The sequence below is a fragment of the Liolophura sinensis genome, chromosome 8 (assembly GCF_032854445.1).
Source record: "Liolophura sinensis isolate JHLJ2023 chromosome 8, CUHK_Ljap_v2, whole genome shotgun sequence".
NCBI classification, from domain to species: Eukaryota; Metazoa; Mollusca; class Polyplacophora; order Chitonida; family Chitonidae; genus Liolophura; species Liolophura sinensis.
Genome location: NC_088302.1, coordinates 26,800,945 through 26,826,320, shown reverse-complemented (window position 1 = coordinate 26,826,320; position 25,376 = coordinate 26,800,945). Strand labels below are relative to the sequence as shown.

General features: G+C 40.3%; 1 protein-coding gene across 1 annotated transcript; it reads right to left on the bottom strand.

The window, feature by feature from the left end:
* Positions 1 to 20,304: 20,304 nt before the first annotated feature.
* Positions 20,305 to 21,586, bottom strand: LOC135473367 (uncharacterized). The gene is made up of 2 exons (XM_064753217.1): positions 21,156 to 21,586; positions 20,305 to 20,482 (listed from the first exon to the last, which is right to left on the bottom strand). The coding sequence occupies exons 1-2, from the start codon at positions 21,584 to 21,586 to the stop codon at positions 20,305 to 20,307; spliced, it is 609 nt and encodes a 202-aa protein (XP_064609287.1).
* Positions 21,587 to 25,376: the final 3,790 nt, after the last annotated feature.

Here is a 25,376-nt window from a genome sequence, read left to right as displayed (position 1 = left end):
CAGGATAATTGCAGGCCTAAACATTCTAGTGTTGGTCAGATCGATTCTAGGGCTGAGCATTCCAGTATTGGTTAGAGCGATTCTAGGGTTGAACATTTCAGTGTTGGTCAGGGCGATTCCAGGGCTGAACATTCCAGTATTGGTTAGAGCGATTCCAGGGTTGAACATTTCAGTGTTGGTCAGGGCAATTCCAGAGCTGAACATTCCAGTATTAGTTAGAGCGATTCCAGGGCTGAACATTTCAGTGTTGGTCAGGGCAATTCCAGAGCTGAACATTCCAGTATTAGTTAGAGCGATTCCAGGGCTGAACATTTCAGTGTTGGTCAGGGCGATTCCAGGGCTGAACATTTCAGTGTTGGTCAGGGCGATTCCAGGGTTGAACATTTCAGTGTTGGTCAGGGCGATTCCAGGGCTGAACATTCCAGTATTAGTTAGAGCGATTCCAGGGCTGAACATTTCAGTGTTGGTCAGGGCAATTCCAGGGCTGAACATTCCAGTATTGGTTAGAGCGATTCCAGGGTTGAACATTTCAGTGTTGGTCAGGGCAATTCCAGAGCTGAACATTCCAGTATTAGTTAGAGCGATTCCAGGGCTGAACATTTCAGTGTTGGTCAGGGCAATTCCAGAGCTGAACATTCCAGTATTAGTTAGAGCGATTCCAGGGCTGAACATTTCAGTGTTGGTCAGGGCGATTCCAGGGCTGAACATTCCAGTATTGGTCAGGGCGATTCCAGGGCTGAACATTCCAGTGTTGGTCAGGGGTATTCCAGGGCTGAACATCCCTGTGTTGGTCAATGTGATTCTTGAGCTCTGATGCACTCAATTACTGAGTACGTAACCATCCATCAGCGACGTGTAGATAAGGATACTCAAGCACACCCATAAGTGCAGATAAGTGACAACGTATACTTATGCAGGGTGCGCTCCAGTCAAAAAGCTATTAGCAATTATTGTACTGTTGTTATGACAGAAAATTCCACTGCTGGAGGTCGCCTCTCATCGCCTGAGATAATTTTAATGCATAAGATTACTGCGCATAACAGATAATATCTTCCCTGTAGTCGCACCTTATGTTGGCATCATACATATAGTGATTACCCAGCAGAGCAGTGTTAGCTGGGCATCAAATTGGTCGTGATTAACCCCTGACTGGGACTTATATCAAGGCTAAACGAGGAATGTTGGTCGTTCTGTATTAAACAGTCATTATGTGGAGAACCAGAGCTGCTGTACGGTAAAGATTCATCGAAAGACATTAGGCCACTGGGGACAAGAGGTAGCGGTGCCCGAGGTGAACACAAGTGCGTCACATCTATGTCCCCGAGAAGTCGCGAGTAGTCTCTCACCGAGAGATTACACATTGTAATGACACCATGTAGTTGAGCAGATAAATCAAACAATTGTTCATGAGTCAAAGTTTGCAAAATGGCTGCCATTCTTCAAGATGATTCTGACTGCACTTGTGTAGGATTTAGAAAATGTTTGACTCAATTGGCCAAATGGATGGTCAACCCTTAAATCAGATGTTTTGAATGCGCTGACGAAACCGATAACAAATATCCACTATACATATTTCTAAAATAACATATTGACTTAATAATGATCAAAGCAAAACCCTGTTCATTTATCAAAGATGCCAACTTCGGTATATTCAGGTAAAAGTTTCTCTTCTGTCAATGACATGACAATAGGAACTTCCGCGCAATTGTCTGTCCATTCTGATACATGAATGCATATATGTTATGGCAGGACTAGTTCATGCTGCCGAAGTGCTGCCGCTACTGAAGTATCTGGCAGAAGACACCAGACATGACACTAGTCGCATTATACTGACAGCGGGCTGCTGCGAAGCTGTAACAAGTATTATTATCAAATCATTGGTATGACCCGACGCGGATTTGATTTTGGTTCTCCCGACTTGGAGGTAGAGGATCTAACCATTAGGGCATTGAAGTTGTCTACAAGAGTGTATAAAACGGGAACATCTAAACATAGAACCAAATGATAATGGATATCAAAGTTATCACGTTCGTCAATTACTTCAATAAAACAGGATGACAAGAGACGGCAAAATAAAAAACAATACTTCTTTGCTCTATGCACCTATTGTGTACAGTGTGGAATCTTTGGGGTCTATTGGTAACTCTGGTCTAAAGTGTTCAGTGTATTCTTCGTTCCTTTGCAAGCGGGAAGGTCTGCCAGCAACCTGGGTTTCCCCCGGGTCGTGGGTTTCCCCCGGGTTGTGCCCGGTTTCCACCCACCATAATGCTGTCCGCCTTCGTATAAGTGAAATATTCTAACAATGGCCAGTTCAGCATGAGTCGCAATTTCGGAAAGGTAGAGCATATACACGTGCAACATCTTTAATGGAATACGTCAACTTTGTGTGTCGAGTTTTTACATTTTTCAAGACCATTTAAAACTCAGAAGAGTTAAGGTAAATCAACAAACAAATAAATAAATGGAGCTGTTCTCTCAATATTTAAACAGTTAGGGCTCAGGAAAAACCGTTCAGAATGAATATTGAATCTAAATATTAACATATCATGATCTGCATATTAATGAAAACAATCTGCAAATCATAGGTATTGGTTGCTGATGTAGTTTATATTGATTAACCACTTGTCCCTCATTTGTCGTTTTTGTTTGGCAAATGATCAGCGGCATCCTGATATTTGCCTACCCCTGTTTATGTTGGTGTGCACGGTGAGATAAGATCCAGGCTCCCTGTCAAGCTACACCAGAGATATTCCAAGAAAAAAAGCGATTTCGCTCATCAAAGTCCCCACGGAAATCACAGACCCGTGTCCAATTCATAGGAAAGCTTTTAAATTACCAATACCGTTGGTGCCATTATCTGGCAGCTGTTGACACGGCTTCAAACGATTTGCCCAACTCCCATTTACGTGCATTGATTTTCATTGATATCTCCAACACACTTGGTGGATCACAATCGTAACATGCCTGCAGGTAACGGTACTTTGAAAGCTGTGTTTGTGTTATGTCAAGGTTGACCAGTTCGTTTCGTTGATGGAAGGTTTTCCGATGAGAACGACTTTTTTGCCATCCAGAAACTCTCTATTGTGTTTAAGCTCAATTAGGGTGAAAACTAGTGAATATATGAATATTTCTCATTCGACGAAGCCTTGATATGATCGGAAACCATGCATTAATACAGCGATATGTTTTATCTGATTGTCACCTTATTGCGTATACCGTAACATGAATTATACACCAGGCATTTACAAGAAACAAGGGGTAAACTTCTATAATAACATAATCAAGGTGGTGGTGCGTTGGCATGCAGCTCACTTCAGCTCTTTACCCAGGTGTGATCATTTTAACCACACCTGCTTCAGTTGGAAATTGAACAAGAATTACATAAGCATGTACCAATCTTATATGCGGCCTATACATCTACAACTGAATCACAGCAATGTGGGTGTGTTCGCGGTGACAATATAGAAAACCCTAATCAATGATCATGTGTATTTCCTATTTATATATTTATTTAATTGGGTTTAACGTTACATCAAAAACTTGCCTTTATGTAGTGGATACACAGGTATATTTATTTATTTATTTATTTATTTGATTGGTGTTTTACGCCGTACTCAAGAATACTTCACTTATACAACATTTCCCAGCATTATGGTGGAAGGAACGAGGATAGAGCCCGGGGAGAAACCCACGACCATCCGTAGGTTACTGGCAGACTTTCCCACGTACGACCGGAAAGCAAGCCAGCATGAGCTGAGCATGAACTCACAGTGACCGCATTGGTGAGATTATAAATGTATAGGAATCAGCTATGGTGAAACCATCGCTGTTTGTGTGCTACCTGTAAAAACCAAAGTTGTTGTGTGTTACCTGTAAAAACCACCGCTGTCTGTGTGCTACCTGTAAAAACCATCGCTGTTTGTGTGCTACCTGTAAAAACCCCCGTAATTTATGTGCTACTTGTAAAAACCACCGGTGTTTGTGTGCTACCTGTAAAAACCGCCGCTGTTTGTGTGCTACCTGTAAAAAACCAGCGCTGCTTGTGTGCTACCTGTAAAAATCCCCACTGTTTGTGTGCTACCTATAAAAACCACCGCTGCTTGTGTACTATGACTAAAAACCAGCACTGTTCGTGTGCTACCTGTAAAAACCGCCGCTGTTTGTGTGCGACCTGTAAAACCACCGCTGGTTGTGTGCATCTTGTAAAAACCGCAGCTGTTTGTGTGCTACCGGTAAAAACCGCCGCCGTTTGTGTGCTACCTGTAATATTTATTTATTTATTTATTTGATTGGTGTTTTACACCGTACTCAAGAATATTTCACTTATACGACGGCGGCCAACATTATGGTGGGTGGAAACCGGGCAGAGCCCGGGGGAAACCCACGACCATCTGTAGGTTGCTGTCAGACCTTTTCACGTACAGCCGGAGAGGAAGCCAGCATGAGCTGCTACCTGCAATAATATAAAAAGATTGCTGGGTTCGTTTTGCTACAAATACGAGTCATTATAATTAGGCTGTAATTGTGTTTACGCTGCAATTTTGTCAGGTGCTGGGAATTATTTTTTATGGCAATAAAGTGCCGTCCATAAAACAGTGTAAAATATCTATGCTATAGGACGAATTCGAGACAGCTCACTGCATGAAATTGGTCAGTCTGAATAGTTTGAAAATACATTAATTTGAATCAATTATCAACATTAAGAAAAGAGGACGAATGAAAATAAAGTCGTTGTTCTTTTTTGCTAAACTGTAGTGTAAACTTGAACACACCCAAGAAGTTTATGTCAGTCAGCAGTGAATTACATTGTACATATGACCCTAACAAAGCTTTACAAAAGCCGCATCGAACAATTTAACGCAGTATGTTCTCTCAAAAAAATCTTAATAAATTTAACAGAAAGTCCGTCGTGTTAAGTCATGACGTATTCTGTTAAATATAGCACATATATCTTTTTAAATTCAAAACAAAGACAGATATCATGTTAAATATGACAGAGTATTAGGCTAGGTTATGATAACAGGGTACACTGCAGATCACTCAGACAACACGTTTTTTCAGTGTATTTGGTCGTGATGTATGAATGGTACAACTTACATTCAGAAGAAAATAAACCATCATGAAATTTCGAAATTTTTCTTGACTGGGAAAACTCGATGAACGTCATACCTCATATTTTCATAATTTGTTGCAGATCAGATTGATACAGAGTCATAATAACCGAATACATATTTATAAATAAAGGATGGATGTTATGAAACTGAAAAAAATGTGAGATCTAATTTTATCTTTTTTGTCAACGAACACCATGGTCCTGGTATATATTATGATTGCACCAATCATAAATCCTCTAAAAGTATTATGAAAGCATCAGATGAATCTTGACAGTTGAAGACAACTAAAATCAAGCCTAACTCCTCACAGCGTATATACCTTTCACTAATGCTGTTTTTTATGAACAGCAACCGTTTGTAATCGGCGTATGCATCGTGAAGTCGACCAGAGTCCCCAAATGATGTTCCGCCAAGCGACCTGAGTAATAATGTAATGGACTGGCTACTTTTTTTTTTATCACATTTGCCCCAACCTAATCATATTTTCGGGTTTTTGTATTTCTATCCAAACTGCTCTAACCATGTCTGCGCTAAGATCAACATTTTGTACCGTCAGAAAAGTATTTTTTGTAATTAAAAGCGAAGTCCATACAGAATGAACTGAACAACTTCACAGGGATTAATGGAGTTCAGCTTTAGTGCTTTATAAACTCACGGCAAATTGAAACGTAATATTTATGCGTATTCTGGGCAAAATGTTTGCAGCCGCCATATTAGAACGTCGTATGTGAACGCGAGGAACGGGCGGGTTGGTCGGCATTCACTTGTACCCTATTTCTTTTTCTGTTTCTTCGAATTTATCGCCTGCATGCCGCTATCTGTAAAACCAGCAATAGTCGCAACCAAACTTGCCTTTGTCATTGACACCACAACCTCGACACATCTATATATTAGACGTTCACATTATTCCATGTGAATTGCAGTGTAATAATATTACATTACATCACCTTGATTTTAAGAAGAATATTTTATTGCTTCGAGTGACGTCATGATTAACCATAAACAACTGTGATGCTGGGCAATGAGCGCGGGGAGATATTTGTTTTACAACAGCTATACCTTCTACCTGTTAGACCAAACACCATGCGGTAACAAAGCCTACACTTTAGGAATGGACTACACTGTATTTTATATTTATTTTGATTTATTTATTTGATTGGTGTTTTACGCCACACTCAAGAATATTTCACTTATACCACGGCGGTCAACATTATGGTGGATGGAACCCACGACCATCCCCAGGTTGCTGGCAGACCTTCCCACTTACGGCCGGAGAGGAAGCCAGCATGAGCTGGACTTGAACTCACAGCGACCGCATTGGTGAGAGGCTCCTGGGTCATTACGCTGCGCCAGCGCGCTGACCGACTGAGCCACGGAGGCCCCCTGTATTTTATAAGAAAATTTCCTAACATCGATCTCTGAACATATATTGCTATTAGATTTTATAGCCACAGGAGATAAATTATTTCCTTGATTAATGTTATATTATATTAAATCTTGAAAAGGCAATTTTCAAAATGACAGTTTCAGAAACAGGGTTTACCGTAAAATCTATCACAGTGTGTGTAACTGGTATGGCTCTCACCCAAAACTTACCGGGTTTCCACTCATTAACCAACCTGCCGGCGTTTGTTTAATAATTATGATGTCACCTTATAGGCAATGCGTTCTTTATGTCGAAGTTTATGGGAGTTTAACAGTAAGCATTGAAACAGTATTCTTGCAACAATATAAACGTCAGGATACCGATGTATAGAGCTTATTGTTTTACGTGTTAGATAAATTGTATAGTGAGTATGAGTGATTTCACAGATAGTTGAAAATAGACAAGTTATAAAAAAAACAGGCTATAGCTTTGCATCCAACTCTTAACCAAACCAAGGTATTCCCTTCAGGAGACAGATGCTCTAAGAACAGGTCACCGAATGAAAGATTGATTGGATGGTTGTTGTTTAACGCCACACTCAAGAATTTTTCACTGTTTTATGGGTGGAATGATTGAATGAGTATGGCTTGAAACCACGTCGGTAAAATAATTCAGCCATGTGGTGACGAAATTAGATCACCCACAAAAAGTATAGCTGTACAGAATACAGCATACCGTTTTATTTCATTTGCATTTATTCACTAGTTTACAATACAGTGAAAACGATTAATTTAGTACAAAAAATAAACATTTAACACAACCATATCACAATGTATCGCATTAAAGTATAATAAAACATACATAAAAACATAATAAAAATGAAAACCATTTCACCCTCAACAATATATACTCATGTATTATATAACTGCATAATAACATAATGCAACTTCTACGTATATAATTTATAAACAGCTTAAAACTAACCCTAGAGGAAACCAAGACGTACGGATAGGCATTCTCGGTCCGCATAAGGAAAATCTGAACAAAACAGAACAACATTCGCGGTCCGCATACCGGAAAAGTTAATACAGAACATCATTTTCGGCCCGCATACCAGAAAAGTTAATACAGAAAACATTCGAGTTCCGCATACCGGAAATGTTACTACAGAACATTATTCTCAGTCCGCATACAGGAAAAGTTAACACAGAACATCATTCTCGGTCTGCATACTGGAAAAGTTAATACAGAAGAACATTCTCAGTCCGCATACCAGAAAAGTAAATACAGGACACCATTCGCTGTCCGCATACCGGTAAAGTTACTATAGAACACGATTCTCTGTCCGAACACCGGAAGTCTCGACAAACAGAACAACATTCGCGGTCTGCATACTGGAAAAGTTCACACAAAATATCATTCGCGGTCCGTATACCGGACAGTCAATACAGAAGAACATTTGCAGACCGCATACCGGAAAAGTTAATAGGAACAACATTCGCGATCCGCATACCCGAAAAGTTAATACAGAACATCATTCTCGGTCCACATACCGGAAAACCTAATACTGAACACCATTCTCGGTCCGCATAATGGAAATCTGGGCTAACAGAACAAAATTCGTGGTCCCCATACCGGAAAAGTTAACACAGAACATCATTCTCGGCCAGCATACTGGGAAAGTTGATACATAACATCATTCTGTGTCCGCATACCATAAAGGTCAATACAAAACATCATTCTCTGTCCACATACCTGAAATCTGAACAAACAGAACAGCATTTGCAGTCGGCATACCGAAATAGTTAACACAGATCACCATTCTCGGTCTGCACACTGGGAAAGTTAATACACAACACTCTAGGTCCACATACCGAAACAGTTATTACAGAACATCATTTTCGGTCTGCATATTGGATATCTGGAAAAACAGAATAACATTTGCGGTCTGCATACCGGAAACGTTAACACAGAACATCATTCTCGGTCCGCATACCGGAAAAGTTGATACAGAACGTCATTCTCGGTCCTCATACAGGAAAAAGTAATACAGAGCATCATTCTCGGTTCGCATACCGGAAATCTGGACAAACAGAACAGCATTCACGGTCCGCATACCGTAAAAGTTAACACAGAACATCATTCTCGGTCTGCATACTGGAAAAGTTAATACAGAACAACATTCGTGGTCCGTATGCCGGAAAAGTAAATACAGAAGAACATTCTCGGTCCGCATACCGGAAAAGTTAATACAGAACGTCATTCTCGGTCGGCATACCGGAAATCTGGAAAACAGAATAGCATAGCGGTCTGCATACTGAACTCCTGGTCACACGGAACAGCATTCGCGGTCAGCAAATCTGGCCACTGGACATACTGAACAGCATTTGAGGTCCGCGTACCGGATGCCTGGACATAAAAACCATTCCACCTTTGCCTACCGAAAACCAGGACATAGAGCACTCTTGGTCCATATACGGGAGACCTGAATTATATACTTATGCATACTAAGTTGGTTTTCTATCTTTTGTCGGTTGTCTAGAACGACATGTATTTGTAATATGCAACATATAACGAGGACATGTAGACCCATCATAAAACATAAAAGGTTTTTAGGCAAGGTTGCTAAGAGATATTGTCTACCAGATACAACGGCAAGAATTACCCGATCATCTCAATGTTTCAGCTTTCCATTTCTCTGTTCAACAACGGACAAGCCAAATTACTGAGAAAATCCACCACATAGTTCAATGTTGGCATGTGTCAAGCATGTTTTAAAAGGTTATAAATAACAGTGTAGAAATTTATAATGTATCAACAGCCTAAACTGTTTGTGTGACAGTATTAGCCAGTCAGTGCTCCCCCTCTCTTCAGTTCGGAGGGGAATCCCAACTGCCCGAACTGCGCAGGTGTAATTTGTAGCTCGCTTGATTTCAAACATGGTGGACGGTCTGCGTTGTTAGTCCTATAAACTATCACGTGACCTTTATTGCCATGTTTTATACATCAGTTTGTAGGAGAGAATCTGGAATTGAAATCTTTACACTTTGAAAACATATTTTCTTGATTTGATTTAATGATTTTAATGTTTTTAAAGTACCGGTCATTGTAAGCGATTGTCCGAGCCCTAAGCCACCTTGATCCGTTTTATATCTGCGTACTACTCGCTTCAATATGTTCCCTTAAAATGCCCGATGAACGATAAGTCAACGACATCAGCGATAGTGTGTCACAATGTAGAATCAGTTGGTATTTGGTGGCGCTAGTTTCATGTGAAACAACGGTTAAATTCGCAGTTGTTAATCACTTTAAAATAGCTTCTTTTCACATCAACAAATGGAAACCAGAAATTCATTTCCCGACGCTAATATTCTTCTCGCGACGTGGGAATAACAATATTTATTTGCCACGTACCTGAGATATTTATGATTTATTCAGGCGTTTAGATTCCATATCGTCCACGGTGGTCAAAGCGATGAAACCGTTACAGTGGGTTTTACAAGATTGGGATTTATGCAATACATTAAAGCATTCACAGAGATATTGAATCCGGCATCTTTACCCATAGAGGCCAAAGCGGCATATGAGCGCGCGTCGTGAGAAATAATTTGAGCGTAAGAGTCTCTAATTCCACTCCCTGAAGGCGGCCTGTAGTATGGCCATACCTGAGCGCCAGTCCTCAGCGCCTGGGAAACCGGACAACAAAGCAAGCCTCCCCGTCTAGAGCTGTCGGTCGTTTTGTTACTCGGATATCACCCATTAGAAGGAGAATGTAGTGGTGTATTTCACACCAGACTTGCCAGCTGCGTGTTGGAGACGTTCAATATTCACTGTCCTACCGATTGAAAGCTTCCCACTGCGCTGGCCCTCCCCACCTGTCAAGGTGAAAACACTTCCGAAATATGTACGAGCCTCAGATTCCCTGTCCTCGTCAGTCAAGTTGAAGAACAGATTGAACCTGATCTCGATGTGGAAGAAAATTATGGCTCTACTCAGTCCGGACTGACAGTGGATACGCATATACAGTAAAACACCAAGGTAATGTTATATTATTTTCGCCAGTGTTGATATTGTTTTTTTTTATTAATTCAGGGAGATTAACCACCCGTAAAGTACTGCATGTCTGTACGCCTATACATTGTCCGTTTTTATATTTGCTGAAAAAGACCTCAACTGTTCACGATTAAGCGAATTCTGGGGAGCTCTTTATCTAAAACACAAACACGAAAGCCTTTTATTTCTTGATCTGGCACCCGACGAGGTAGTCCGAACTGGTAAATATATGGCAATGTATGATACATTTTGATTAGCTTTGTTTATTTATTAAATACGGTACATCTTTTTGATATTCAGCAACTTCCAGGTTTCTAACGTTTGAAAAAATCTTCCCGCATAGCGCGTGTACATGTATATATTTGAAGGGGGTATGTGTGGACGATACATTAGCCAATGAGAAATACACACGCAAACACAAGCCGCTATTGTTGTATGCTATACGTAGGATGTAGGTCATATTATACATTCCCATCTAAACATGCAGCTAATATTCAAACATGAAAGGTGGGTGCATTTGTGTGAATTTGTGAAGGATTTTGGCACAAATGTAGATTACTGCTTGTCTGGCTCTGTATATACAGCCATGCATTTCATCCGTGAGAACACAATGTGACAGCTTAATGTTTTTCGTGAAAAATGATTAAGGGCCACATATATGGCATGATCATCTACTGTTTCCGTGAGAACTCATACAGAGGAACATGGCTTTACAAACCATTGTGCCTGTTAAAGCCTTTTCACGAGAACGAGCTATTATAATCTGTTTCCGTCAAAACTGATCAGGGAAAGGTTTATCTGAACATTTGTCTTCTCCACAGACGTTGTAAAATCTTCAGTGGGACATTAAATACACATCGATCAAATAAAAAAAAATACGGGAGGAGAGCACAACAAATGACATGGTTACTTCCCTTCATTTTTACAGCGCCCGTACATCAAAGAATGGTTGCCTTGATATATATTCATACCGTAATGATTACAAAGTGTCTTTCTTCAGTCATGGGACACATGTATTGAAAGTGTATTGAAACATGTTCTGTCTGAGGTCATTCGTGACTTATGGTGACGGTAATATAATACCTTCAGGTTTCCCTAAAGGGTAGAGTTGAGTAGGCTTGTATGTTCTATTTTTCTGTCTTCAGGCAATTGTTTTAGACAAAAGAATGGATATTTAATTAATGATTTGAGGTGTGAGTCTTTCTGATTGATGTTGCATTGATACTCAGAATGGTATATATTTACCATGTTGTAAGGCCGCGTTGAAACTGAGAATGGCGCCAGATGCAATGAGGCTGTTTTAATACTCAGAATGGTACCTCATGTAGTGAGGCTATGTTGAGGTTCAGAATGGCGTCTAATGTAGGGAGGTTATATTGAGTTTCAGAATGGCGTCTAATGTAGCGAATCTTTATATACAGAATGGCGTCCAATGTAGTGAGGCTGTGACTGAGGATAGCTTCCCGTGTAGTGTGGTTGTATTGAGATTCAGACTGACCTTCATGTAGTCAGTTTGGGTGGACTGACGCTACCTTCCCGTGTAGTGAGGTTGTGCCGAGACTCACAATGACCTCCATGCAGTCAGTTTAGGCGGACTGAGGATAGCTTCCTGTGTAGTGAGGTTTTATTGAGCCTTAAACTGGCCTCCATGCAATGAGTTTGTGTGAACTGTGGATACCTTCCCATGCAGTAAGGTTGGGTTGAAATTCAGACTGGTCTCCATGTAATGAGCTTGTGTGGACTGAGGATACCTTCCCGTGTAGTGAAGGTGTATTGAGACTCAGATTGGCCTCCATGTATTGATGTTGTGTGAACAGAGGATAGGGTCCCGTGTAGTGAGGTTGGGTTGAGACTCAGAATGGCACACGATACAGTCAGGCTGGGTTTCTCAGAATGGCGTCTGAGGTAGTTAGATTTTTATGCCTTATTCATAAACACCCCAATTTATAAATCTAGGTCTGGACGATCAACCTCAAGAAAGATTTAATGGCCATTATATCAAGACTAATTCTCTATACACTTTTATAAGATATAGATTTAATTTTTGTAATGCTCTGTAATGTATGACATAGTAATGATCTTCAGCACTAGACAAGCTGGGATGTGCCCATTAACTTGACATCAACCCTGAACGTTAGGTGTGCTGAAACAAGCGATTTCAAGCCCTATTTGATCCCAAACAGTGGCCATGTAAGAGTGTTTCTCAGCGGCTTTACTTCAGGTCCTGAAGTAAATATTGGACAGGGCTGGCTACACATTGCCTGATACTTGCATTTGTCACCGTTAAATTGGTATAAATTCTAGTGTGTAAGGAGCTCAAGTTGTGGCTTCCTGCTGCAGCGATAAAATCAAATCAAACATGGCATGGCGCTTTCCATTAAGGACCTACACGTCTACTTTACAGGGTGAGGGGCAAATTAGCTGTTGGTATGCGGGCGGAGGATGGATAATTTGATTACATCGGTGTATTACAGAAGCGATTCAGAGTCACCCCAAACTCGATAAAGACGATTTAATATACCCAGCGAGTGGGTTTTCCAGTCACAAACCGTAATCTATAAACCAAATCCGGACGTTGAGCAGATCTCCCACCTACTAGGCTTCACTTTTGCTGCGTGTCAGTGATTTTTTTAATTCGTTATTTTGGATTATTCTGACTAATCATTTATTCGAAATGTGCAATTACCAATGCTTATTCTGAATTACACGTAGGTATTATTGACGGTTAATTAAGGATTACTGTTAAGTAAACAGGCTTTAATAATTATTAAATGCTTAGTTAACCCCTTATTAACCGTTGAATAATTTCTCATCACGAATTAAAAAGAAACATTTTAATGATTTGATTCTTCTTACGATTGAGGATAGCTTCCCGCATAGTGTGGTTGTACTGGCCTCTATGTAGTGAGTTGTTAGGGGTTACACAGTGTAGTGTGGTCATGTGAACAAGCTAGCTTGGTGTGATTTGATGGCACTTATATCCAGCCTATTTGTCTATTCAGTACTTCGATATTAGATAAGCTGGGATATGCACACTCATGTGGCATCAACCATGTGTGCTGTATGTGCTCAAACAGGCTGATACTTGCATTTGTCACCGTTGAATTAGTATATATTGTAGCGTGTAATGAGCTCAAGTTTCAGCTTTCGGGACAGCAACACAATGAGATCTGGTGTTGAAAAATTAAATCTTCTTTTAACCCTATTGGTTATACCTTCGGTAACAAGACATGTGGACTGGTACATTTTTCTCATTGCTTGCAAAGACTGCGCTCGCGAGAAAGTGCCAAATTTCCAGGTATCGGTATTCGGATGTCTATGTCTCTGTCCTATGGGCTTTCGGCTACGGAAGAAGTTTTCCTTGATTTGGATGAGAAATATATCGTACCCTTTCCACTATTCAGCTCAGATGGTAAAAAGCGGATTTGACGTGTGAATATGGGAGATCACATCCCACCCGATACATCGTAACGTCATCATTTCCGCCATAACGATACTACGATGTGATCTTTTGCGGTTTCATTAGGAAGACTTGTTAAAATATCAGGAATCTAGAGAGTTCAACATAGGTTGCCGCGAACTTAAGCGGGGAAAATGCGTCATTTTACGGATGGTGCTAACGGCGATGTTGATTCGACGGACTCGGCTACGCGGGATGTATTTAGTCTAACAAGTACCGCAAGTCTCCCCTTTTAGCTGCATTAGTATCGAGAGACCCCACCCTGTTTCTTCCCTATCTGCGTGATCTCGTGGTACTTCTGAAATGCCACCTCGACCTATTTTACAGCTATGCGCTTTGTCGCCAGCAGATCATGTCAACTGTCTTAAACACTTAGGTGACTAACATTTATAAAACTTTATTTGGAGTATCTTTCTTATATACTATGTGTTCATTAATGTCATCCAGATGAACATGTATTCAGACAAACAATTGAATGTTTGAGTGAGTGAGAGAGTCCTTTGGGTTTAACGTCGTACTTAACAATATTTCAGTCAAATGACGACGAAAAATCCTCCTTGTTGCAGGACGGATTTCCATCGCTCGTTGATCTAGTGCTGCCTCAGCACTGAGACGATTCACCGAAGGCAAGTAAGCCGCCCCTCTCGAGCCATTATACTGATACGGGTCAACCAGTCGTTGCACAATCCCCTTAATGCTGAACGCCAAGCGCGGAAGTTACAACTTCCTCTTTTAAGGTCTTAGGTGTGACCCTACACAGGATTGGCCTTGGATCTACCGCCCCTCGGGCGCTCTACCAACTGTGCTTTAAGATCGGTTATTGATCGTTTGAACACAAAGAGTTACAGGACATGTACCATTTTAATGCCCAACATAGTGTATTATCAGTAGACTGAAACATTTTCCCCTTTACAGTTGTCTGCTGAAAATCTGGTATGAACAATCCATTGATGTAATACCCACCCACAACAGTTATCTGTTTATGAGGGCAGAACATTACGAGTAACAGATTATAACGTGTTATGAAACGACGAGTGTGAAGACCTCCGTTAACACCAAACCCCGTGATGAATCAGTCATTTTGTAACGATGATAGACAGCCACAGTAAATTCTTACCTACAGCCGGCACTGTTTTACAATATATTTACCCATTTACTGAAACAGGTGTTCAAATCCAATATGTTGTTTATAACTCTACTCTTCATTTAGTTTTGATTTAGACTAAGCCGGAATGAACACTGGGAAAATTCTCACATGAAATCACCCAGCTGTCGATAGGGGAGTGTGCGGTGTGTCGTATCACCCCAGAAATATAAAGAGCTCTCTAGTACCCAGCCGGTCAAAAAATTTTATCTAGTGCTGCTTCACTGAGACGCCTTAAGGAAGGCAAGGAAATTCGACCCGCCAGAGCCATTATACCGATACGGGTCAACTAGTTGTTGCACTATTCCCTTCATGTTGAGCGCCAATCGAGGGTCAAACAATGACAATAACAACACAACATAACAACGCCAAATGATTTAGTTTAAACAAATGTTTTGAAAGAATTCAAATACAATCACATTAAATTCCAGTATATGTAAAAACAATCCAACAAAACAATATCTTGGTTACAAATATATTTGCATAATATATAGTCTACATGTATAGAGTATTACCAGGACACATTGTATTGTAGGCCTACGTTACAACGTTGTTTGCCAGCTCAATACAGCCTTCGTGAATGTTCTGTCAGAGGGTAAAGTTATTTTCAGCCCAATCCACCAGGTATGCCTTTTAAGATGTCGAACTAGATATCACACTGGTGTAAATGGACAATAAATATGTCGAACTAGATATCCCACTGGTGTAAATATCTTATAACTCCTGATGCAACAGTTCAATATGCGAGCCGAAAAACGCCAAAAATGCGACTATCACCACCGTTTGATTCCTACCGTTGGAACTTAAAAAGCCCATATCCAGGACTCTGCTTCTCTGCATGTGTAGTGAATGGGCTATCATAGGCTTTTGTGTATCTGTATTGAAGCACGGGTAGGTGACAACTGTTGTTAAATAGCAATCGAAACACAGACGATGTTCCCATAGGTCTAAGTAATTTCCAAATTTTCATCTCAGTTGAACGCAATATATATCATGAGTTTCTCGTCCATTAAAACGACATAATCATAGCAGCATTCCTTGGTTTCAGTGAAGTGTTTTGTGAGAAAAAATCGGTTTTAGGTATTGCAGCAATTGAAATTCACAATTGTTCTAATTTTCACACCTATAATGTTAACAATGTGAATGTGTATCATTGTCTCCACTCTTAAAGATTCTGGACCCACATTTACAAAACCTCCCCTTGTGGCGCTATAACCTATAGCCAACGTCATTAACCTATAGCCAACGTCATTAACCTATAACCAACATCATTAACCTATAACCAACATCATTTACTAAATGTTAACAGAAATGTGTCTTACTAAGCCAGGTGGCCCCTGATTGGCACAGTTCATTTAACAAAGCAGGTGTTAAATGGCAATTCGAACCAGTAGGAATAGGGTAGGGTTTCTTATAGGCTGATCCAGTTTTGGACAGTTTGGATTGGTTAGTATAATATTTTAATCTGATATGGTTTTATCTATCTTATATAGGGCGCAATAATTATAATTATATTACGTGATATAAAGCAATTTATCAATGACACTGGCACTCTGTTAGTCATAAGCTTGGAACGTTTAACCAGAATGGATGTGCCGGTTTGGTGTCAGGCTGGGTGTATTCAAAGGGGAGCTGAGAACTTGCTGGCTAGCTCTGAATGCGCACTTCAATACTTAAGTCAAGTTGGCGGCGACGCTGGTTAGCGGACCGTGAAACAAATTCACTCGCATAGTGATTGTTTTGCTTTCTGAGAATAAGGCGTTGTTAATTCAGACTTCACTCACGTTTGCCCTGGCAAGAGGTAGCCATCTCTCCGTGCAAGGTAAACAAAATCATTACCCTTTAATTTCAGCCGTCAATGGCACTAATTTAGCCAATCGACTGTCTGAATATACTGGTGTATAAAAGCTTGGCTTGTTAATTTGCCTGGACTTGTTTGGACGGGTCTAGTGATCACCGTCCACCTGTCAGTCAACACAAGAGCAATGACTAGCCCGGGTGGATTAAAGACGTTCACTACGGAATACCGCAGAGATCTTCACTTCAGCATGCCTCAATGCTGTTTTGGAAAATCGAAATGTAAAACACTTCTGATACAAGACGCCAGATGCCGATCATCGGGCTTTATCTTTCATCTGTAACCAACATTGTGAATCAGACGAGAGTATGGCCAGTACATATATTTCACAACCGTTGCCTGCTATGCATGGAAAACAGAGTTTAGACAGATTAGGCAAGTTCTACAAGCTACATTATTCACCGATTTAAGGGGACATCAGGTCTGTTATTTCGCGGATTAATCAATGTTCAGATTAATCCATGTCATATTTTTCCAACGTCGCTGCCATGGTAAATATAACATATTCAAGTAACAAATATATCTGCTCGGCCTTATTGTCATGGCAACGAAACATCTACTCAGCCTAGTAATGGTAACGATACATCCGCTTAGCCTTGTTGTGACGGTAACGATACATCCGCTCAGCCTTGTTGTGATGTTTATTATAATGAAAGCGATGCATCTGCTCAGCCTTGTTGCTATGGTAACGATACATCTGTTCATCCTTATTATGATGATAGCGATACATCTGCTCATCCTTATTATGATGATAGCGATACATCTCTTCAGCCTTGATTGAGGGGCCTCCGTGGCTCAGTCGGTTAGCGCGCTAGCGCAGCGTAATGACCCAGGAGCCTCTCACCAATGCGGTCGCTGTGAGTTCAAGTCCAGTTCAAGCTGGCTTCCTCTCCGGCCGTAAGTGGTAAGGTCTGCCAGCAACCTGCGGATGGTCGTGGGCTTCCCCCGGGCTGTGCCCGGTTTCCACCCACCATAATGCTGTCCGCCGTCGTATAAGTGAAATATTCTTGAGTACGGCGTAAAACACCAATCAAATAAATAAATAAATTGTTGTGATTGTCTTGTTTTTATGCCTTGTTCTGATGATCTTGTTGTTATGGTAACGATACATCTGCTTAACGGTGTTGTCATGGTAACGATACATATGCTCAGCCTTGCTGCGATTTTAACGACACATATGCTCAGCCGTGTTGTGGTGTTAACGGTACATTTGCTCAGTGATGATGAGATAGTAACGATACTTGTGCTTTGCCTTGTGATGATAGCGATAAATCGGCCCAACCATGCTGTGATAGTAACATTACGTCTGCTCAGCTTTATTGTGATGGTAACGATACATCTGCTCAGCCTTGTTACGATGGTAAGGATATATCCCCTTAGCCTTGTTGTGATCGTAGCGATCCATATGCTCAGTCATCTTGTGATAGTAAAGATACATGCGCTCAGCCATATTGTGATGGTAACGATACATCTGTTCAGCCTTAATGTAACGATTGTGATACATCTGCTCAGCCTTACTGTCATAGTAACGATACATCTGTTCAGCCTTAATGTAATAATAGTGGTACATCTGCTCAGCTTTAATGTGATGGTTATGTCATGATAGTGATACGTATGCTCAAACTTATTGTCATGGCAACAATAATCTGCTCATCCTTGTTGTGGTGATAATGATACGTGTACTCAGCGATGTTGTGATGGTTAAGATACATCTGCTCCTCATCCTTACTGTCATGGTAACTAAATATCTCCTCATCCTTTCTGTCATGGTAACGATACATCTCGTCATCCCTACTGTCATAATAACGTTACATCTCTTCATCCCTACTGTCATAATAACGTTACATCTCTTCATCCCTACTGTCATAATAACGTTACATCTCCTCACCCTTACAACCATGGTAACGATACATCTCCACATCCTTACCGCCATTGTAATGATTAATCTCCACATCTTTACCGCCATGGTAACGATACATGTCCACATCCTTACTGCCATGATAACGATACATCTGCTCATCCTTACTGTCATGGTAACGAAACATCTTCTCATCCTTACTGCCATGGTAACGATACATCACCTCATCCCTACTGTCATAGTAACCATACACCTTCTCATTCCTACTGTCATGGTAACGATACATCTCATCCTTACTGCCATGGTAACGAAACATCTCCTCATCCTTACTGCCATGCTAACGATACAACTCCTCATCTCAACTGTCAAAGTAACTATACACCTTCTCTTCCTTACTGCCATGGTAACGATATATCTCCTCATCCCTACTCTCATGGTAACGATACATCTGCTTATCCCTACTGTCATGGTAAGGAAACATTTCCTCATCTTTACTGTCATGGTAACTATACACCTTATCATCTTTACTGCCATCCCTTACTGTCATGGCAACGATACGTCTCCTCATCCTTAATGTTATGGTAACAATACATCTCCTCAACCGTACTGTCATGGTAACGAAACATCTCCTCATCGTTACTGTCATTGTAACGATACATCTTCTCATCTTTACTGGCATAGTAACTATACACCTTCTCATCCTTACTGCCATGGTAACGATACACTTCCTCATCCGTACTGTCATGGTAACGAAACATCTCCTTATTCTTAGTGTTATGGTAACGATACATCTCCTCATCCGTAGTGTCAAGGTAACAAAACATCTACTCTTCCTTACTGCCATGGTAACGGTACATCTCCTCATCTCAACTGTCATACTAACTATAAACCTTCTCATCCTTACTGTCATGGTAACGAAACATCCCCTCATCCTTACTCTCATGGTCACGAAACATTTCCTCACCCTTACTTCTATGGTAACGATACGTCTCCTCATCTCAGCTGTCATAGTAACTATACACCTTCTCATCCTTACTGCAATGGTAACGAAGCATCTCCTCATCCTTACTGTCATGGTAACGATACGCCTCCTCATCCTTAATGTTATGGTAACGATACATCACCTCATCCTTACTGTCATGGTAACGAAACAGCTCCTCATCCTTACTGCCATGGCAACGAATCATCTTCTCATCTCTGATGTCATAGTAACTATACACCTTCTCATCCATACTGTCATGGTAACGATACATTTCCTCATCCTTACTGTCGTGGTACAGAAACATCTCCTCATCCTTACTGCCATGGCAACGATTCATCTCCTCATCTCTATTGTCATAGTATCTATACACCTTCTCATCCTTACTGCCATGGTAACGATACATTTCCTCATCCTTACTGTCATGATATCGAAACATCTCCTCATCCTTAATGTCATGGTAACGAAACATCTACTCTTCCTTACTGCCATGGTAACGATACATCTCGTCATCTCTGTTGTTATAGTAACTATACACCTTCTCGTCCTTACTGCCATGGTAACGAAGCATCTCCTCATCCTTACTGTCATGGTAACGATACGTCTCCTCATCCTTAGTGTTATGGTAACGATACATCTCCTCAACCGTACTGTGATGGTAACGAAACATCTACTCTTCCTTACTGCCATGATAACGATACATCTCGTCATCTCTGTTGTTATAGTAACTGTACACCTTCTCGTCCTTACTGCCATGGTAACGAAATATCTTCTTATTCTTACTGCCATGGTAACGAAACACCTCATCTTTACCGTCATAGTAACCATACACCTTCGCATCATTATTGCCATGGTAACAATACACCTGCTCATTCTAACTGTCATGGTTGTCATTTTGTCTTCCTTGTTATTATGATAGCGATTCATCTGCTTGGCTTTAATGTGATGATAGCGATACATCTGCTCATCAACCTTATTGTGATAATGGCTATACATCTGCTCCCCCTCGTTTCGAGAGTAACGATACATCTGCTCCGCGTTGTTGTGATAGTAGCGATACACATCTCCTCAACGTTTTTGTCATGGCAAGAATACATCTGTTCAGACTTCTTTTGATGGTAACGATAGATGTGCTCAGCTTTATAGTCATTGCAATGATACATCTGTTTACCTTTTTGTGATGGTAGTAATACATGTGCTTAGCGGTGTTGTGGCGGTAACGATACATCTGCTTAGCTTTATTGTGATGATAGCGACACCACGAGCGCCTCGTGGTGATGGTAATGATACAACTGATCAGCCTTTAAGTGATGGTAGTGATACATCTCCTCATCCTTAGTGTCATGGTAACGATACATCTCCTCATCCCTACTGTCATGGTAACGATACATCTCCTCATCTCTATTGTCATAGTAACTATACACCCTCTCATCCTTACTGTCATGGTAACGATACATCTCCTCATCCTTACTGTCATGGTGACTATACACCTTCTCATCCCTACTGTCATGGTAACGATACATCTCCTCATCCTTACTGTCATGGTGACTATACACCTTCTCATCCCTACTGTCATGGTAACGATACATCTCCTCATCCTTACTGTCATGGTAACGATACATCTCCTCACCCTTACTGTCATGGTAACGATACATCTCCTCATCCTTACTGTCATGGTGACTATACACCTTCTCATCCCTACTGTCATGGTAACGATACATCTCCTCATCCCTACTGCCATGGTAACGATACATCTAAACATCTTCACTGTCATGGTAACGATACCTCTTTTAATAGTTATTGGGATGATAGCGATACATGTGCTCAGCATTAATGTGATGATAGCGATACATCTGCTCGGTCTGGTTGTGATGATAACAATACAACTTCTCACCCTTCTCAGATGTGATGGCAGTGATACATGTGCTCAGCCTTGTTGTTATAGTAGTGATACATCTGTTTAGCCTTACTGTGATGGCAACAATACATCAGCTCATCCTTATATTGATGATAGCAATACATCTGCTCAGCCTTGTTGTTATAATTGCGATACATCTGCTCATCCTTACTGTCATGGTAACGATGCTTCTCTTCATTTCTGCTCTGATGGCAACGATACATCTTCTCATTCCTACTGTGATGGCAACGATACATTTCCTCAACGTTACTGGTAACGGTACATTTCGCCACACACTGTATGTTTTGGTAGATACCATATTAGAATGAGGGTGCTTTATGACCTTCAACGAAGCAGCTGTTGGTTGCGTCATTCTTTACAATGACTGGCGAGTGGTCGCAAAGTTGGCTTAACAAACTTTCATGAGCACTAATATATTAATCGTGGAGGAAATTTAAGAAAAATATGATGTTTTCCCAGTGACGTAGCCGTGCTAAATTGGTTGGTTGCTTTTTGCACTAACTGATTAGCTGGAATGTATTTGACAGTGTCAAAGGGAATACCTAAGGCATGATTGTATTTACTCCTTAGGTCATTGACCCATGCCTTACTTCGTTGAGGCTCAAAAAGGACGCTTTATTCAGATAAACTTTTCCCATTTATTTTGTGGAGGTGAAGTGCCCAAGATCTGCTAGACCGAGTCTGTTCCTCTCCAATACACATCCTGTTGTTTAGAACTATCGGCGCGTATCTCAGCCACCAAGCTTGCAATCTTGTGTCGACAGCTATTACCATAGTTAATTGGCAAGCTTCTTGAGCGAAATACGCAGCCTTAGACTGACCTCTCCAGTCCTTTTCTGTATAGGCCATTTCAGTATCGAAAGGTCACAAACAGGTCATGTTTTCTCTTGAACCATTTCACGAAGAAGCACATGACATCTCGTTTTGTCTTCGGCTTTGCATTTCGAAACAGGATTTTAGTTTTCTATTTTACTCAGTATTATTTAGGCTGTTTAGAGGGAATCACAATAAATCTAAATGTTTTGAACAATAAAGACATTGACTCTGACAGAAAGTAATGAGATGAAACCTCACGGGCACTTGAGCACGGTGTTATTGTTACTCAATATTATTTAACATACAGCTGAACAGTTGAGTTTATAGGTGTAGGAAACCAGACAGAACTAAAGGAAGAAAACCAGTTGTCTATGTACCTTACACATTTCTCAACGCAGTACCCTTGCCGAGGATTAGGAAGTTTCAGTTGAATTTAAAAACTCATGGGTCAAGAGTAAACCACTGTAACTATTATATTGCATGTGCATTAAATTTAATACACATAGTGAAACATAGTAAAACGACCATATAGTCGCGTGAAATATGACATGGCATGTTTCAAACCATTCATTCTATTGCATTTGCCGCCATCGTATAACTGAAATATTCATCAGTACTGCGTTAAATCCCAATCAAATAAATAAATCAAATAGCGTTCTACTTTTGACTTTTCGATGTTGAAGTATACCTTTTATGTTTACGACAAAATCATTATTTGCAAATAGGGATTCATTCATTCATTAAGTTATAGGGATATTGTGAAGAGTATCTATTTATGGCCTTTCTAGATTCGTTAATACAGAAGTTAGTACTTCAGTAATGATTTCGGAGCTCAGTTTCCTGTTGACAGTGACCTCCACCGCAAGTCTGAGTTCAATATCTGCAAATAGCGAGGACATAATGGTCTGGATCCCCAACCTTCCTCAACGCCTTATATAAGAGCTTATTGATTTCACCCCTGACCAATCACACGTAATAAAAATGCCCATTTCGCCCGCATCTCGAGAAATGGGGGTGATAAGGTGTTGATTTCTGCAAATATAATCTGTTAAGAAGAGCTATTGCCTGTGCGTACTGGCCAAATGAAGTTATTCTCCTTCCGTAGGCTGTGTATGTGGTGCATGTCCAACTGACAGGCCCCCACACTAGACTTATACAGCCTCTGAATTCAATAACTGCCGAATCAGACAATGCATCCACAATAGTCGTTTTGGTGAAAAGCCTTCCGTACATTATAACCATCGCTGTCTCCTGTGGCTATTCTTGACGCATGTATTATCGTCGTAGCAGGCAAGAGTCGTCGGTTATTTTTGTCAAAGACATTTCTGACTATTCCAATCTGATCTTTTGCGATTGTGAAACATCCTGTTCCCTTCGACTGCAGAGAATATTACGAATATGTTCTCGATCAGTTTTGCTGTCAGTCTGTGATATACATGTACGTAACATGACAATAATTGTTCGAAGCATGTATTATGGGAATCATTTACAGCTGCTTCAATATATTTGGCAACTTTCGCCCCATAGGAATAATGTAAAAAAGGAGATAATTGAAGGACAAACCCTTCATCCATATTGAATACAAATTATATGTGATAACAGTACACCTAGCTGGCTCCTCTGTGATCCTACAAGATTACGTGAAGCGCACTGTATCACGTAATTGTTTACATCGTAAAAAGAGAATGCTACAATCTGAAAGATTACTGCTCTCGTAAATTCAAATCGGGTAAGTGCAATGCGATAAACCCTTCATCGTGTATTCATGAGCTTTGAGATGACGAGCGTTTTTGTTTTTGATGCTGAGGTCGTTGACTGTCAGATTTAATGAGGCAGTCACGCCAGGATCAGAATTGCGCCATGATAAAAAGGTTCATGAGCAAGGCTCAGTCTGTTTCTGTTATCCCTTACATCATATATACATGTAGAAAGCTTTCTGTTTATGCATCATCAAACTGTTCTTTATTCGAATTATCTTGTCTAAAAAAACGACGAAGAATTATTCGATTTATTTCCCGACTTTCAAACTGGTTGTTTTTCTATTTGAGCACGAGGTCTGGTTTTATAGTGTAATTATACATAGTGATGGGAAGCTTTTCAAATTTAATTGATAAAAAAGGAAAATCCAGAATGCATGAAAGCAGAAATTTGTGTATAATTATTAGAAAATATAACAAAAAGGAGATAACTTTAAAGCGGACGTTTTACCTTTAATAATAATCTACATATTTATATCACTTAATAATGTTTTTTATAAGGCATTTGTAGCATTTGTTCGAGTAAGAGGCACTGAAGTCCCTCTGATGTAATTGATGAGCCTTGGATGATTAAACAGCGCTACCAATCACTGAATGCTTTTGCTCCGAGTGGACATTACTTGTAATTTTTTTCAAGCTGACCAAAACGTGAGCAGAAAAATGTGTGATTGACAACCATTCTTTCAATGCTCGGTATCAGTTAAAATTTTCTCGTCTCAAGGCAAAATCAATTGCTTCAAGAAAACGATAGTTGACACCAAATCTTCTATTTAACTGAGGTGTTTGCCTTATTCAAAAGTTCGTAACAAGCACTGCGTTCTAAACGAAGAGCCTAGACAGTTATAAGGTACAATAAGAGTATGTATTCCATGGATATGACATTAAGTTTCTCAACAAATTGTCTGTCTGTTTATAGGAGAAATAAACCATACAAATATGTACAGCTGAGTTATTGCTTTTCCACGTTCCACGTTTAGTCCACCTTTATACATTTAATCCCAAATATGTTTATTTACATGTTGCATCTGTTACGTATGTTTTCACTTTCTTGAG